This window comes from Pan troglodytes, chromosome 6 (assembly GCF_028858775.2).
Source record: "Pan troglodytes isolate AG18354 chromosome 6, NHGRI_mPanTro3-v2.0_pri, whole genome shotgun sequence".
NCBI classification, from domain to species: Eukaryota; Metazoa; Chordata; class Mammalia; order Primates; family Hominidae; genus Pan; species Pan troglodytes.
Genome location: NC_072404.2, coordinates 36426114 through 36440321, shown reverse-complemented (window position 1 = coordinate 36440321; position 14208 = coordinate 36426114). Strand labels below are relative to the sequence as shown.

At 51.9% G+C, this 14208-nt stretch overlaps 1 protein-coding gene across 3 annotated transcripts in view; it reads left to right on the top strand.

Annotated features, from left to right (window-relative positions):
- Positions 1–14208, top strand: part of CRHR2 (corticotropin releasing hormone receptor 2) — a 48118-nt gene that overhangs the window by 29312 nt on the left and 4598 nt on the right. For all 3 annotated transcript variants that reach the window (XM_003318237.6, XM_016958680.4, XM_009452850.5), the window contains 6 exons: positions 3445–3530; positions 5112–5221; positions 5564–5681; positions 7903–8056; positions 8533–8593; positions 10109–10181. In XM_003318237.6, the coding sequence (XP_003318285.3) occupies positions 3445–3530; positions 5112–5221; positions 5564–5681; positions 7903–8056; positions 8533–8593; positions 10109–10181 (602 nt within the window). The remainder of the gene's footprint in view (positions 1–3444; positions 3531–5111; positions 5222–5563; positions 5682–7902; positions 8057–8532; positions 8594–10108; positions 10182–14208) is intronic.

The following is a 14208-nucleotide window of genomic DNA, read 5'->3' as shown; positions in this document are numbered from 1 at the left end:
CCATCAGCCCTCAGAGTGTGTGCCCATCCGTCTACGTTTCCCACGGGGTGGATGGGATTCTTTCTGTCTTACTCCCTCCTGTCAGAGGCTGTGCCTGAGGGCCCAGTGCCCTCATTGGCCACAGCAGACAGCTCCCCTGAAGAGTGGGGCACATCTGTCCTCCAGTCCTTTGATACCCAGTGTCTGTAACCAGAAGCTCATCTGCAGGCAGGGCTGGGCTGCCAGAGAGGGAAGTCCCCTCCCACTTCTGTATCCCACCTGCTTTCCCAGGGGTCAGCAGGTCTGAGTCAATTCTGTTCAGCCGACATTTCCTCAATGGCTCTCTCCTGAGGGAGATCTGGTGGCTCCAATATGGCTTCTACTTACTTGTCTATCCCCAAGGAGCTCAAGTCCAGTAGCAAAGAAAAGAAGGATTAGGTCCAAAGAGATGAAGTTCATAGTGAATTATGGCAAATGCACTAAAACAGAATTTGTGTTTTTCAAACTATGGATTGTGACACAAGAGTGGACTGTGGAGTCAATTTAGTGGGTCATGATCAGTGTGTGTGAAATGAATAGAAGACATTAGAATAGGCTGGAAAGGAAAATAGTACAGCTGGATTCTGTGTTTGTGTGTGTGTGTGTGTGTGTACTGGATTATAACATAAAATGTATGTGTTATTGTGGTTCAAGGGCAATAAAGTGGAAAAACTATGTTACAAGAGAAGGGAAGGGATAGAGGAGGAAACAAAGAAAGGACTGCTTCAGACCTAAGAGTGTTGGGGATGGCTTCATGCAGGAGGTGGCATTTGAATGTGGGGTTAAAGATGGGTAGGAGTTCATCCGTGAGCAGTGGGTAAGAAGGAGGAGGTGCTTTAAGTGGTGGATCCACATAAAGAGGGTATATGCCAAACCTATTTGTGCCAATGCCAGTGGCCATGTAGAATGCTGGAGATGGGTCAGGACAGTTAGGCTGGGACCTGGGTGTCAAGGGCCTTGGCTATCATGCTAAGAAATTGAACTTTATTCTTGAGCGCAATAAAGAGCCACTGATGGCTTTAAGCAGAAATCAACATGGTCAAGGTGGCAAGAAAAGAAGCAGGGAGGCAAGAGGAGAGGAGGCTGTTGTAGCAGTCCAGGCAAGAAGACTAGAGAGCAGATGGAGGGATGGGCAGGAGGGGAGTTGACTCTGGAAAAAGAAAAGGAGGAGACAGAATCCATGGAACTTGGGACCCCATGGGCATTGGTGTGAGGGAGAGGAAAGGTCTCTGATTTGCAGCATTTCTATCCTGACCCCCTCCCACCTGAAAGCCCACCCCATGATCAGTGCCACCATGAGATATCATATTCGGGAAACAAGTGTTCCAAGGCCCTGTCCTCAGGGAGCCCCCACACTGATCAGAGTGACCAGACTCACTCACTTAGACAGCTCCGGGCTGGTCATGGGGCAAGGGCTGGAGTGTGGGGCTCAGGCTGTCAGGACTGGAGGTGCTCAGGAGAGAGAGAGCTATAGAGTGGAAGCAATCAAGGAGGTCTTCCTGAAGGAAGGGGCCTAGCACTGAGCTTCAGGAAAGCTGGATAACATCTATGAACATATAGAAGATAAATTTTTCTGCCCTTTGAAGCACAGGCAGGATCCTGGTCTGCCTCACCTCACATAGACTGTTCAGAGGCACTGTAAACCCCCATCAGGGAGGGACTGTTCATTTCACAAAAGAACTTACCCTCCTTACATACTTTTGCTTTTTTAGTTCAGTGACATCACCATCACTGACCCTCACAAGTTGAGGTAGCCTCTCTCTTTCATGAACACAAATGTTGGTAAGGAAAGATAGTGCTAGGTATCAAATTAGAGCCCACCTGGAGAGCTGGGCACCATGGCTAGGGGTGGGGAGCAGGCTTCCTCTTCCTGAGAGTCCGAATCAGCATCAGACCAGGGCATTCCCTGACTCACTTGGCAGGGGGAGGGCAGGGCCCTGCCAGGGATGGGCCTTGGCCCAGGAGGAAGGAATAGGCCAGTCACGTCCCTGGGTTTGAAGAATGGATGAGCTCCAGGCACCAAACTAAAAAACAATTAAGCTAATAGAATCTTCCCCATTGATTTTGCTCTTCGGCAAGTGCTCCTTCCCAATTCCATTGCTTCCAACTCATCGGGCTCAATGGAAGTGGGTTTTTAAGTAACTTAATTATTTCAGAACACACTGCTTCCAAAAACAACCTAAGGTTCCCCCTCCAGCTCTGCAACTCTGTGCTCTGCAAGCTATTTATTTTAATTAGCTTTACATTGTACATCTAACATATGCTAGAAAGAAAAATTCACAGACAACTGCCCATTAGTCAGAGAGCTGAACCCTGGTACAAATCACCCCCAAACAATGGAACGTTCAGCATTTGTAACCCACCCGGTAGGTCAGAAACACACTAGTGATGAAGGCCAAGCAGAGGCAGGCTTCGAGAGCTCCAGGCCTTCTCAGGTGGGAGGGCTTCCTCCTGATTGGAGCTGGTGTATGGGGGGGGGTGGCTTAGGAGACAGACCTTGACAGTTGGAGCTGAGATAGAGAGAAAGGCAAATGTGAGCATTTTTCAACTTTCCTACCTTCCCCCTTGACAAAACCTGCACTTTTGTGCACAGGACATTGCTGCTTGAAACGTCTTTTCACACTTAAATCATGTTCCAACTTAAATACAGAGGCTGGTTCTTGAACAGTTAGAAACATCTCGTGGTAGCCTCCCAGGCAGCAGCAGCCCAAGGGCAGTGGCCCAGCCCTGAGTCCCCAGCATTCACTCATTCCTGTTTGCCACTACTTGATATGGCCTAAAGGTTAAGAACAGAAGACCCGAAGCCAGAACTTCTGGGTTTGAATCCTCTTGTCATCTTTGTATCCTTGGCCAGTAGCTTAATCTCTTTATGCCTCAGTTTCCTCCTCTTTGAAATGGGTTCATATTAATGCCTACTTCATGGGATGGTTGTGGAGATTGAATTGACATGTGTATCCATAGCAGTTAGAAGAGGAAGTGGTACATGGGAAACATATGCTATATAAATGGTAGCTATTATTAAAATGGAAGTGCAGATATTGGTGAAGTATGGATCTCATAAATATAAAACAATTGAGACAAGGATGTAAATTATGTGGCATGCTGAAAGCAGTGAATCTTCAGGCACAACCCACTCCTCACAGTTGGATTCAGTTTTGAAGCAAATGAACAAAATGAAAGTGTACAAAATGCTAGTCAAAGATTGTGTCTAAAATGGGTTTTAGCATGCCTTTAGCTATTTTGTAAGATGAGCCTTTTGTGCTATTTTCACATAAGTGACTTACATGTAAACTTTCAGATGCACATTGTATTTGCTGCCCTAGGAGAGCTGAGGTGTGTACACCTTATCCTGTGGGCACCAGGGAGCCAGGGAGGGTTCCTGAGGAGGGGAGTGACCTGACTCTTGGCAGTTGGCATTTTTTGTAGGGAATGCCTATCGAGAATGCTTGGAGAATGGGACGTGGGCCTCAAAGATCAACTACTCACAGTGTGAGCCCATTTTGGATGACAAGGTGAGTGGCCCTCACCTGCTGTGACCCCAGGCCTCACACAGGTATTTGGACTCAGGTTGAGCAGAGAAGATCCCAAGGGGGGCAGACCAGTCCTTTTGTCACCCAGTGACTCCCTTCTGTACCTCCTACCCCTGCCCCCAGTGTCCTGCCCTGTGCTCAGTGACACTGTAGGGGAGTAGAGAAGAGGGACATGGAGTCCTACCTTCAAGAGAGCTTGGGCTGCTAGAGGACAAAGCCAAGGTGGCATGTGACACAAAAAGGGAATAACCGTGTAATCAATGCTCCTAACATCTTAGGGGTTGTGTGACTGCACACCTTCCTCTCCCTCTGGGCCTCAGTTTCCCCATCTGGCATTCTGATTCTGTGACTCCACATGGAAACAAATGCAGCCCCCCAAGGGCTGTCCCCATGAGAAGCTGGGTCCTGCTCTGCCTCTGTGGAGCCCTGCTCCAGCTGTCGCTCTGGAATTCAATTCGGTGCTGCTGAGGCACCGAACTCCTCTCCTTGAGGCTACGCCTCATTCCTGACTTGAAAGGATACATCTCAGCTCCATCCCCTCCTCATTACCCAGCACAGTCCTCAGTGGGGCTGGGACTTTGCCCCAAATGAAGTCCAAATTGAGAGGGAAAAACATTCACCCGCCCTGAGAAAGTGATTCTGCAAAATGTGAGTCATTCTGCAGGGAGGCCACTCAATGGGCAGGGGGGCCTCCAGCCCTTGATCCTCACCTCCACTCTCTCTGCCCCTCCAGCAGTGGAGAATCAACACAGGGGTTGGGTAGGGTGGAGGGGTGGCTCTCCCTGGCAGGAAGGAGTATTTCATCACTAACTTTGTTTCAAATTGCCAACACTTGGTGATAATTAAAAGTCAACTGACTTTTATTCAGTTTGAATAGAACTTCTAAATTCTCTATAGACAGTGCACCCCCTCGTGTGGTCTCCAGGGCAGACTAATCTCAATGCACCCCACCCCAGACCTCCCATAGGCCATTGCTTCTGAGGTAGGTGGCAGGTTGGCCCCATTGTATAGACATCAAAACTGAGGTCCAGAGATAAAAATCGACTCACCCTCAGTCACTCAGCCAGCTGGGATCCGGGCTGAGACTAAACTCAGGAGAAGCATTCTAGAGCCTAGAATTTTTAAAAAGAATCTGTACCCATACCTCTCAAAATGTGCCCCCAAAAATGCATGTTGGTGCCAGGCACTGTGGCACATGTCTGTAGTCCCAGCTACTTCAGAGGCTGAGGTGGGAGGATTGCTTCAGGCCTGCAGATCAAGGCTGCGGTGCACTGTGATCACGCCTGTGAATAGCCACAGGACCCCAGCCTGGGCAACAGAGTGATACCCCATCTCTAAAAAAATAAAAATAAATGCATGTTGGAAGGCCTGACCACAGCCATTTATAACAATAAGAGCCACCCAGGGCCAACAGGAACGAACCCTAAGAGCCAGGCACGGCAATGACACCTGGAGCACTTCTGCCCCCAAGGTCAGGACACAGAGGTGGCCATGGCTGGAATACCCAGCCCCACCCCCAAGTACCCATGCCTCCATCTGCCCTGCCCATGTCTGTCTGTCCAGCAGAGGAAGTATGACCTGCACTACCGCGTCGCCCTTGTCGTCAACTACCTGGGCCACTGCGTATCTGTGGCAGCCCTGGTGGCCGCCTTCCTGCTTTTCCTGGCCCTGCGGTGAGTCTGCCCTTCCGCCTTGCTTTCTCCTCATCCCTCCTCCTACAGCACCCCCTTCACCTCTCCCAGACATTCTCACCTCCATTCTGGGGCCCAGCAGATAAAAGGGCCCGTGGAGAAAGTGGGGTTTGGGTGGGGTGCCAGGGCATGAATCACCAGCAGGCATGTGGGGTGCCGAGTGGGAGCTGGACTCAGAGGCCCAACTGTGGCCACCATGGGTGGGAAGTGGCTCCTAGTGCAGCCCTGCCCTCATCCCAGGCTGAGTCTCTACCTGGCCTCAGGGGGAACCCAGTCCCAGTTGACCCCTGAACCTGGCTGACCCCTGACCTGCACCTCCCACAGGAGCATCCGCTGTCTGCGGAATGTGATTCACTGGAACCTCATCACCACCTTTATCCTGCGAAATGTCATGTGGTTCCTGCTGCAGCTCGTTGACCATGAAGTGCACGAGAGCAATGAGGTCATTGCTCGGGGAGACTCGGGGCTAGACCTGGGGGACTCTGGGCTCCGGGGGCACCCATCTGTCTGTCTGGTCTCTGCTTGGACCCCTCCTTTGACAGGAAGCTCACTACCTACTAAAGCAGCCCTCTTCTTCTTGAGCAGCTTTTACTCTTACAAGCTCTTCCTAATGTTGAGCTTCTGCAACTCCACCCCATTCCTGCCCCCACTCTGAGAACAGATCCCCTCTGCTGTCTCCAGGCTCTGAGACAGACCCCTTGGAGATTTGCACACAGAGACTGATGTTCACCAGTCCCTGCTATTCTCAGCTGGTGACACCTGACTTTCTGGCTGCTCCTTGGCTGACCCATGGCCAGAATGCTGTCATCTGGGCTGTGGCTCAGGTGCAAAACCAGACCTGAGCTCACCTCCACCCTAGCCATTGTCCCAACAGAGCTGGGCTGGGAGGAGCAGGAAGCTGCCAGGCTGGGAGCTTCACAGAGCTGACTCTAGACACATTTATCCTAGTCCACTCCTCATCTTGTGGATTCAGGTGCCCTCAAAGACCCCTTTGAGAAAAGGAAGCTAGAACTAACCTCTGTTGAGCTTTCTCTCACTTAATCCTAATGAGACCAGCAGGGATCATTTTCCCCATTACATAGACATGGAAACTGAGACTCACAGAGGTTAAGTGACTCGCCAAGGTCACATGCAGTGATGATACCTCTACATAAGGGGCTATCCCACATGCTAAATGTCCGCTCTGGATTTCTGTCCATTGCTGTGTACTGTGTCCAAGCTATTGTAAAACTGTAGACTAGTCTTGGGCCATCACAGAGCCCTGTGGCACACCGACAGAGACTTCTCAGTACATTTCCTTTGGGTGGCCCGTGCCTGAGCAGACACCAGCCTGGTGTGATCCTTAACATGGTCCCACATAGAACACTGCCTCAGAATCAAACAGGTTCACTCGAGTCGAGGGTGCCTTCTAGCCCCAGCATGGGCTTGTGCTAATAGAACATCATCAACCATGGATGAAAAGTAGGGTTGGGAGGAGGGGCTCGGTAGCTTCCCACCTCAGCAGGACTTTCTCAGAAAAAAGGAGACAGACAGCCACAGGGACTGTGCAGGGAAGCCCAGAAGCAGCCAACAGCTCAGCACAGGAGGGTTATCTGAGAACTGGGGCTGTCAAAGCCAGACAGAGAGGATGGGCTGTGTGCAGAAGCAGAGCCCCTGACACACAGCTCCCTGGACCTTGAGCTGGCTCCGTCATTCCCCATGTCCCAGCCTTGGCTCTCAGGGTGCCCTGGGGATGAGCCTGTGGGGAAGATGACCAGGTGGGGTCTGTTGAGAGGAGCTCTGGCCTGGAAGCCCAATGCCTAGACCCTGGCCCTGCCGTGGCCCACTGCGTGGCTCTAAAGGGGCAGGGTCTTCCCCTCCCTGCCTCCTTTGGGAAGGTAGCCTTAGTGCTTGGGGAAGGGTAGCCTTGCTCAGAGGGACAGGGACACATTCCCCTCTGCTGGGAAGGCACAGAACCACAGCAGGCACAACCACAGCCACAACACAGCTACCCTCATGCCTGTCTTTGCCATCCTCTGTCTCCTTCAACCACCCTGGAAGGCAGGGTTACTTTTTGAGGTTCAGAGAGGTGCAGTGACTTGCCGGGGGCCGTGTACTTTGCAAGTCTCCCTCCAGGGCTAGTAATGATTGTGCCAAGTCCAGAAGTTCCCAAACCCAGAGTCTTTGGAGAATCCCCTCCCTGGCCGCAGCCCCACTTCATACACCCTTGACTCACTTTACTCACTTTTATTTTTTCATTTTTTTCTAAATGAAATTCCATATCCCATTCCCAAAAGGAAGCAGGTCTGACTTGCTATGGATTGAAAATGACTCAAAAAAACTAAAATGAAAGCACAACAAGATGGTTGAATTCCAGCCTCTGCCTACAGAAAGCTCAGAGCCAGACTCTCGCTCTCTTTACTAGAATGAAAAATTAGAAAGAGTTAGAGAGAAGTTAAAAAAACACACTGGCCCCAGTGGAGAATGGCACCTTAACTTAATCTGAAAATGTGAAAGAGCACTGGAGAAGGATGAAGCTTTTCAGAGTGAGGTTCGCTGGTATTTGATGGCATGTCCACGAACCCCCTTTGGGAAGCCCTGTGTCTTGTTGCCCTGCCTGGGGATGGGTATGTCTTACCTGGGCCGCAAGCTGCCTCCTGACAGCCTCTCTGCCCTGCACACAGGTCTGGTGCCGCTGCATCACCACCATCTTCAACTACTTCGTGGTGACCAACTTCTTCTGGATGTTTGTGGAAGGCTGCTACCTGCACACGGCCATCGTCATGACCTACTCCACTGAGCGCCTGCGCAAGTGCCTCTTCCTCTTCATCGGATGGTGTGAGGGTCCCAGGGGCAGCAGGGCCTAGTTGGGGGGAGGACTTCTTACCAGGCCATTTCCCTTCGTCTTGGTCCAAGGACCAGAGCCTGGCCCTGCCCTCCACCCTCAGCGCAGTCTGGTGGATGCAGCTACTTCCCTCCATGCTGGTGAGGAACAAGCAAAGGATCCCTCCAAAGGATATTCCTCAAATAGCTCTTCTCCCCCTGCCAGGAAGGACCTGTCCAAAGGCCTTTGTCTCTGGCTCAGAAACTGGCTGGCTCTACTTCTCTATCACAAAATCACGCAGCCCTGCTTGGAGAGAGGGGCAGGGGCATGGGCCAGGGGTCGAGGGACAGGGCACCCCTGGGGTTATGGGTGGCCTGCTGTTGGAAGAGTAAAAACATGATCCTAGCACTGTTGTGGTACCCCACAGTATGTCCTACAAGAAAGTCCTTGTCCATCTGTCCCCTGCAGCCCAAGTCTGTCCTTCTTTCAGGCATCCCCTTCCCCATCATCGTTGCCTGGGCCATCGGCAAGCTCTACTATGAGAATGAACAGTAAGTGGATGGGCCAGCCATGGGGGGGTCATGGGGAAGGGAATGGGGGTGTTAAGACAGGTCAGCCTTGGGCTCTGGCCAAGCCGTGGAGCAGGAATTGTAGCCACACCTAGACAGATCCACGTTCCTGTTGTCCTTAAATTGAAAAAAATAGTCCTGCACTCAGAGGTACTCACGTGGTAGGGCTCAAGGAACTTTGCTGAATTAAGTTAGGAATTGTGGTTCCTTGAAGTGCCCCCCGACCCAACGCATGACCCCTTTGGTCTTTGTAAGGCCTCCTCAGACTTGGATGTGGCAGCTCTGGCCCGGGGTATGTGGAAGGGGCCAAGGCCGCACATGACATCCAGAGCTGTCCATGAGCATTTAAAGAGTCCATGAGCATTTAACAGAGCTTGTTTTTTTTTTCTGAAGTCTCAGTCTCTGCCTGGGTGCAGTGTCCCATCCTGAGGTTCTCCCTATGCCAGAGGCTTTGATATGCTGAGCCACAGCCCAAATGACAGCAACCCTGGCCATGGGTCACCCAAGGAGCAGCCAGAAAGTCAGGTGTCACCAGCTGACAGCAGTGGGGACCAGGGAACATTAGCCTGTATGCAAATCTCCAAGGGGTCTGTCTCAGAGCCTGGAGAGAGCAGAGGGGATCTGTTCTCAGAGTGGGGGCAAGAATGGAGTAGAGTTCCAGGAGCTCAACATTAGGAAGAGCTTGTAAGAGTAAAAGCTGCCCAAGAAGAAGAGGGCTGCCTTGGTAGGTGGTGAGCTTCCTGTCAAAGGAGGGGTCCAAGCAGAGACCAGAAACCCTGGGAGACAGGGAGAATCCTATCTGAGGCAGGTCTGCACTGGATGACCTCCAAGATTTCAGAGGAATGAGTTCCCCAAAGTTGATGGCCCCTCCCTGTGGTCCGGTAGTTGCTGGCCGACCCAGACCCTAAAGCATTTCCCCTGACCAGCATCCCCAGAGAATGAATTAAGCCTCTGGCAGCCAGTGAGGCCAGCCAGGCAGCAGCTCCCCTCACTGGGTGCACAAGCATTGGCTCAAAGACGCAAAATCCCAGGCTGGAGGTAGGAAGGCTCCACTTCCACATCTGCTGCTTTGTGAGGCCGAGTGAGTGCCTGGCACACAGAACAGCGGGTTTCAAGCAATATGGGAACAGGTGGCCTAAGGCAATTGGCCCTGGGCCAGCAAGGGGGAACCCAGCTCTCCCTTTATTCCTGTGCCTCCTGCATGCCCAGTCCTATGCCTAGCAGTCTGCAATGGGGCAGGCGAAAGAGGAGGAGAAAGAGACCCATGGCCTGTCCTCAGTCAGGCTGGGGAGATCAGACCTACCATGTAGAGCAAAAGACAGCCTGGTGGGTAAGGGTGGTCAGTGGAGATGGTATTTCCACCAAGGCTTTCTGGGAAGGGGCAGTCCTGGAGATTGGGTCTCAGGAAGGGTAAAGCTGGAGGACCCTGGGCCCAAGTCTGGGGAGGTCCCCCAGTTCCAGCTCAGGAGGCCCCCTACAGCCACCCCATCTTCGCAGGTGCTGGTTTGGCAAGGAGCCTGGCGACCTGGTGGACTACATCTACCAAGGCCCCATCATTCTCGTGCTCCTGGTAAGCCCTCAGCGGTGGCTGGGATGGGGCTGGGTGCCAAGAGGACAGAAGAGGGTCCACCCAGGCAGAGACTCTGGGAAAGATGTGGCATGGGCAGCCCTGCGCACACACTCTATATGCCACACCCGTACCCTGTCCATGCCACCCTGTGCCCCAGCACCACCTGGCCTTCCCTTCCTCACGCTCGATGCCCTGGCGCAGCCCTGCACCACTCTGGTGACCTCAGGGCTCTTTCTCTGGGAGGAGAAAGGATCTGATGGGTAGACTTCCTGTGCCCTCCCGGTCTGACACTGTACAATGCTGAGAAAGCCAGGTGAGCAGGCAGCTGGTGACAAGAGAAGAGTGTACGGGCTTCTGTTCATTCCAGACCTACGTTCCCCTCAGCCCCCAGTGACCCTCTCCAGGTCCAGCCCACCACCCCCAGCCTGAAGCGGTGAATACCGGGATGAAGCATAATGAGCCATTGTTCCTTGTCCAGCTCCCCGCCCTTTGCCAAATGTATTTGCATCTAAGGTATAATTGCCACACATCTTTAATCCACAATGAGCTTTAATTAAGAGAGAGTTCAAGTAGAGGCTGCATTCTGCAAAAGGAACCCATTATATATCATACCTTTAAAAAAAAGAGAGAGAGATAAAGAAAGAAAGACATACAAAAAAGCCCCATAAGAAATTGGCATTTACGTAAGACTTATTTCAGGCTCAGTAATTTCAGGCTCCTGTATGTACCAGCTTCCTTAAAGGGCCACAGTTCCTTCTGGGAGACTCAGCGAGAGTGCCATCTCCTCCTGCACACAGAAGGTGCCTGGTGGGGCTTTCTTTTGTCTACCTTGGAGACAATTATTATTTATCTCTTTCATTTTCTTACTCTCCTTTTTCTGTGACTTCGGGTTTCATTTGACCTCCATCTTTGGAGTGTCCTTGATATATGTGAACTGATGACGACTAGGAAGGTTTTTCCCCCCCTGCTGGAAATTCCACCGTCAGGGCTTGGTTCGCTTCAGAGGCAGAAGCCAGGTTTTGTCAGCAGCTAGTAGGATTGTCCTTGGACTCCCAGCTGCAGTGAGTCACTCACCCCTCAGTGTGTACGGAAACCCCGTGAGATCCTTTCCCTCCCAACCAGCTGCCGAGGGCCATCCTGGAGGAATAAGGCTTTTGATGAGCCTGGAACTGAGCCAAGGAAGGCTGGCCTGGATGGGGGACCAGTGGTGGCAAAGAGTAAGCCCCAACTGTAAAGATGTTGGACGGGTGGTGAGGAAATGCCAAGAGAAAGGGAGGCGAGGAATGCAAGAGCTCAGTGTCAAGACCCAGCTCCGTGCTTCCTCTTCCAGACCCCTTCTCTGGCTCCACCCCTGCGTCTGTGCTCACGAGCCCTTTCCTTCTTTCCTTTGGGCCCAGCTCTTTGCACCAACAGGGGCTTCCACATTCCAAGCTGAGCCCTTCCAGAAGCTCTATCTACATCATTTCCAACCCTTGCATGCTCAAGTCCTAAAAGAAGTAGGGTTATGCTCTCCATTTTACAGAGGAAGAAGCCGAGAGAGACGAAGTGGCTTGCCCAAGGTCACCACTAATAGCTAGCAGAGCAGAGGCTCAAAGGCAGGTCTCCTGCTTTGTCCCCACCATCTGCCTGTTGTCCTCGAGGTTGGACACGTGTTTGGTGTTCCTGCCATCCCTACACTCCCCAGCAGCTCACAGCTGCATTTCTGCTGCTAAGAGACACTCACTTATTTCTGGTTCTGAGAAGTGAATCAGGTGGTTGAATTTGCAGGAAGCCTGACTTCTTGCTGGTGTTGTCATTGTTGGTGTCATGGGAAAGGATTGGCAGTCACTAGGCCAGACACAGGTCTTAGTGCTCTCTGTGACTATTTCAGCCTGTGCTGATCTTCAAGGCAAGCTCTGTGGTTAGCCCCCTCGGGGGCAGACAAGGAAGCAGGAGCTCATGAGGTTAAGCAACTTACCCAAGGCCACACAACTGCAAATTGGAACAGTCAAAATTTGAGCCATGAGACTAGGACTTGGTGCTTCAGTTCATTTGGGAGGGGGGCCTCATCTTCGGTTCTTAGCCCATCTGCCATTTCTCCAGGTCTTTTTGACACCTTAGGAAAGATGTCATCTCCCCCACCCCCAACCCCTCCAGGCCCCCAGCTAGGCCACAAGCCCTCTGCAAGCAGGGGCTGTGACTGCCTGTCCACTTCGCCATCGCTGATGCCTGGCTCAGAGCCTGACACATGGTCCATTGATTCATTGAATGAATGAACAGTTAAATAAAACCAGAAACAGGCTGAACGAGCGCAGGGTACAATAGACAGTTCTTACTAAAGAACTGGAGTGTGTTTTTAGCGGGGAGGTAGAGTCCAAGAATGGAAAGCCGGAGAGCTCAGTGTGGGCAGGGTGACCAGAAGGCTCCCTGGAGAGAGAGGAAGGTACCTGTGGTGGTGTGAAGAGGGAGGCTGGGAAACAGGCTCAAAGGAAAGAAGGATTTTCAGGTTACATAGACCCAAGCTGAGATGAGTGGGGCCACATAACTAAATGCCTGCCAAGTGTAAGGATGGAGACAAGGCCTTGGTTGCTAGGTAGATGAATGGATGGATGGATGGGCCAGTGGATGGGCAGATAAAAGAGTAGGTGGATAACTGAATGGATTGGTTATTGGGTAGGTAGATGGATGGGTAGATGGATGGGTACGTGGATGGTTAGATAAAAGAGTAGGTGGATAATTGAATGAATTGGTTGTTGGGTAGATGGATGGATGGATGGAAGGAAGGAAGGATGGATGGATGGATGGATGGATGGATGGACGGATGGATAAAAGTAGGTGGGTAATTGAATGAACTGGTTCGTAGGTAAGTGGATAGATGGATGGATGAATAAAAGTGGGTGGATAATTGAATTGATTAGTGGGTTGACGGATGTTGGAAGATTAATATTGAATTCAAGAAAATGTGCAAGAAATGAGAATATATTTTGATTCCAACAGTTTCTACTCTCAGGGAAGTCAAGAAGAATCAGAAAAGGTCAAATACTTTGTATTACTTGTATGAGAAAATTAGGATTCGCTTATATGTTAAGGTGACTTGTCTCCCATGATCCAGGGGAATATGCCAGAGACCCAGGAGCTGGAAATTAGGTGAGCCCTAGGAGAAAGCTGGGGGTATCAGGTCATGGCAGCCCCGCTGAAGGCTTTCCATCCCCAGCCCTCCCTGGGACCCCCAGGCCATACCACTATGTGGTAAGAGAGCAGTAGGCAGTGGCTGAGGTGGGGTGTGAGCTCTCCCTGCCCCTAGGTCTACCCGAAAGCTTGTGGGGAGCATCCAGAGGCTACAGGTTGACAGTCTCAGGATATCTGTCTGTATCCTGTGTCCCTCCTCTCCCAGCCAGGATTCAGAACTTGGGAGGGTTAGAAGGGCCCAGCCCAAGCTTAAGAAGCAATGGATTTTCTTGACAGAGCGTCAGAGGTGTGTGTGTGTGTGTGTGAGTGGGTGGGTGTGTGCACACGAGCCAGCAGACACCCCTGGGCTAACATGTGTCTCCCTCTGGCCCACGAGCACTTTGTCAGGAAACAGCCCCACTGTGTCAGGCCGACACACACTCTCTTGCCTGCCTGCCTGCCTATGCTCGGAGGCAGGTGAAGAGAAACGCAGATGTGCCCGGGCCCCAGATCCACACTCACGCATGCACACGCTCTGTGAGGCAAACACACTTGCACAAGTGCTTAAAGGATAGACCCACAGACCCACACTGCAGCTCCCAGGGGACAACACAGTCATAGTCACAGCCAATACAGATGAACAGACACTCGCAGGCCCATGGGGACCCACACCCAGCAGGGAGCAGCTGGGGAGCCACACAGGCCAGTTCCAGGGCCAGGGGCTGGGTGGGGAGGCTCTGGTGCTGAGGGAAAACTCAGAATGAAGATAAATGAGGCCCTTCCTGGGGCCTCAGAGCCAGCCCCACAGCCCATCCATCTTCCCTGTCTAGGGTGCCTATGAAGGCTATGGAGTTCCTGGGCACAGGGGCGGGATGCTGGC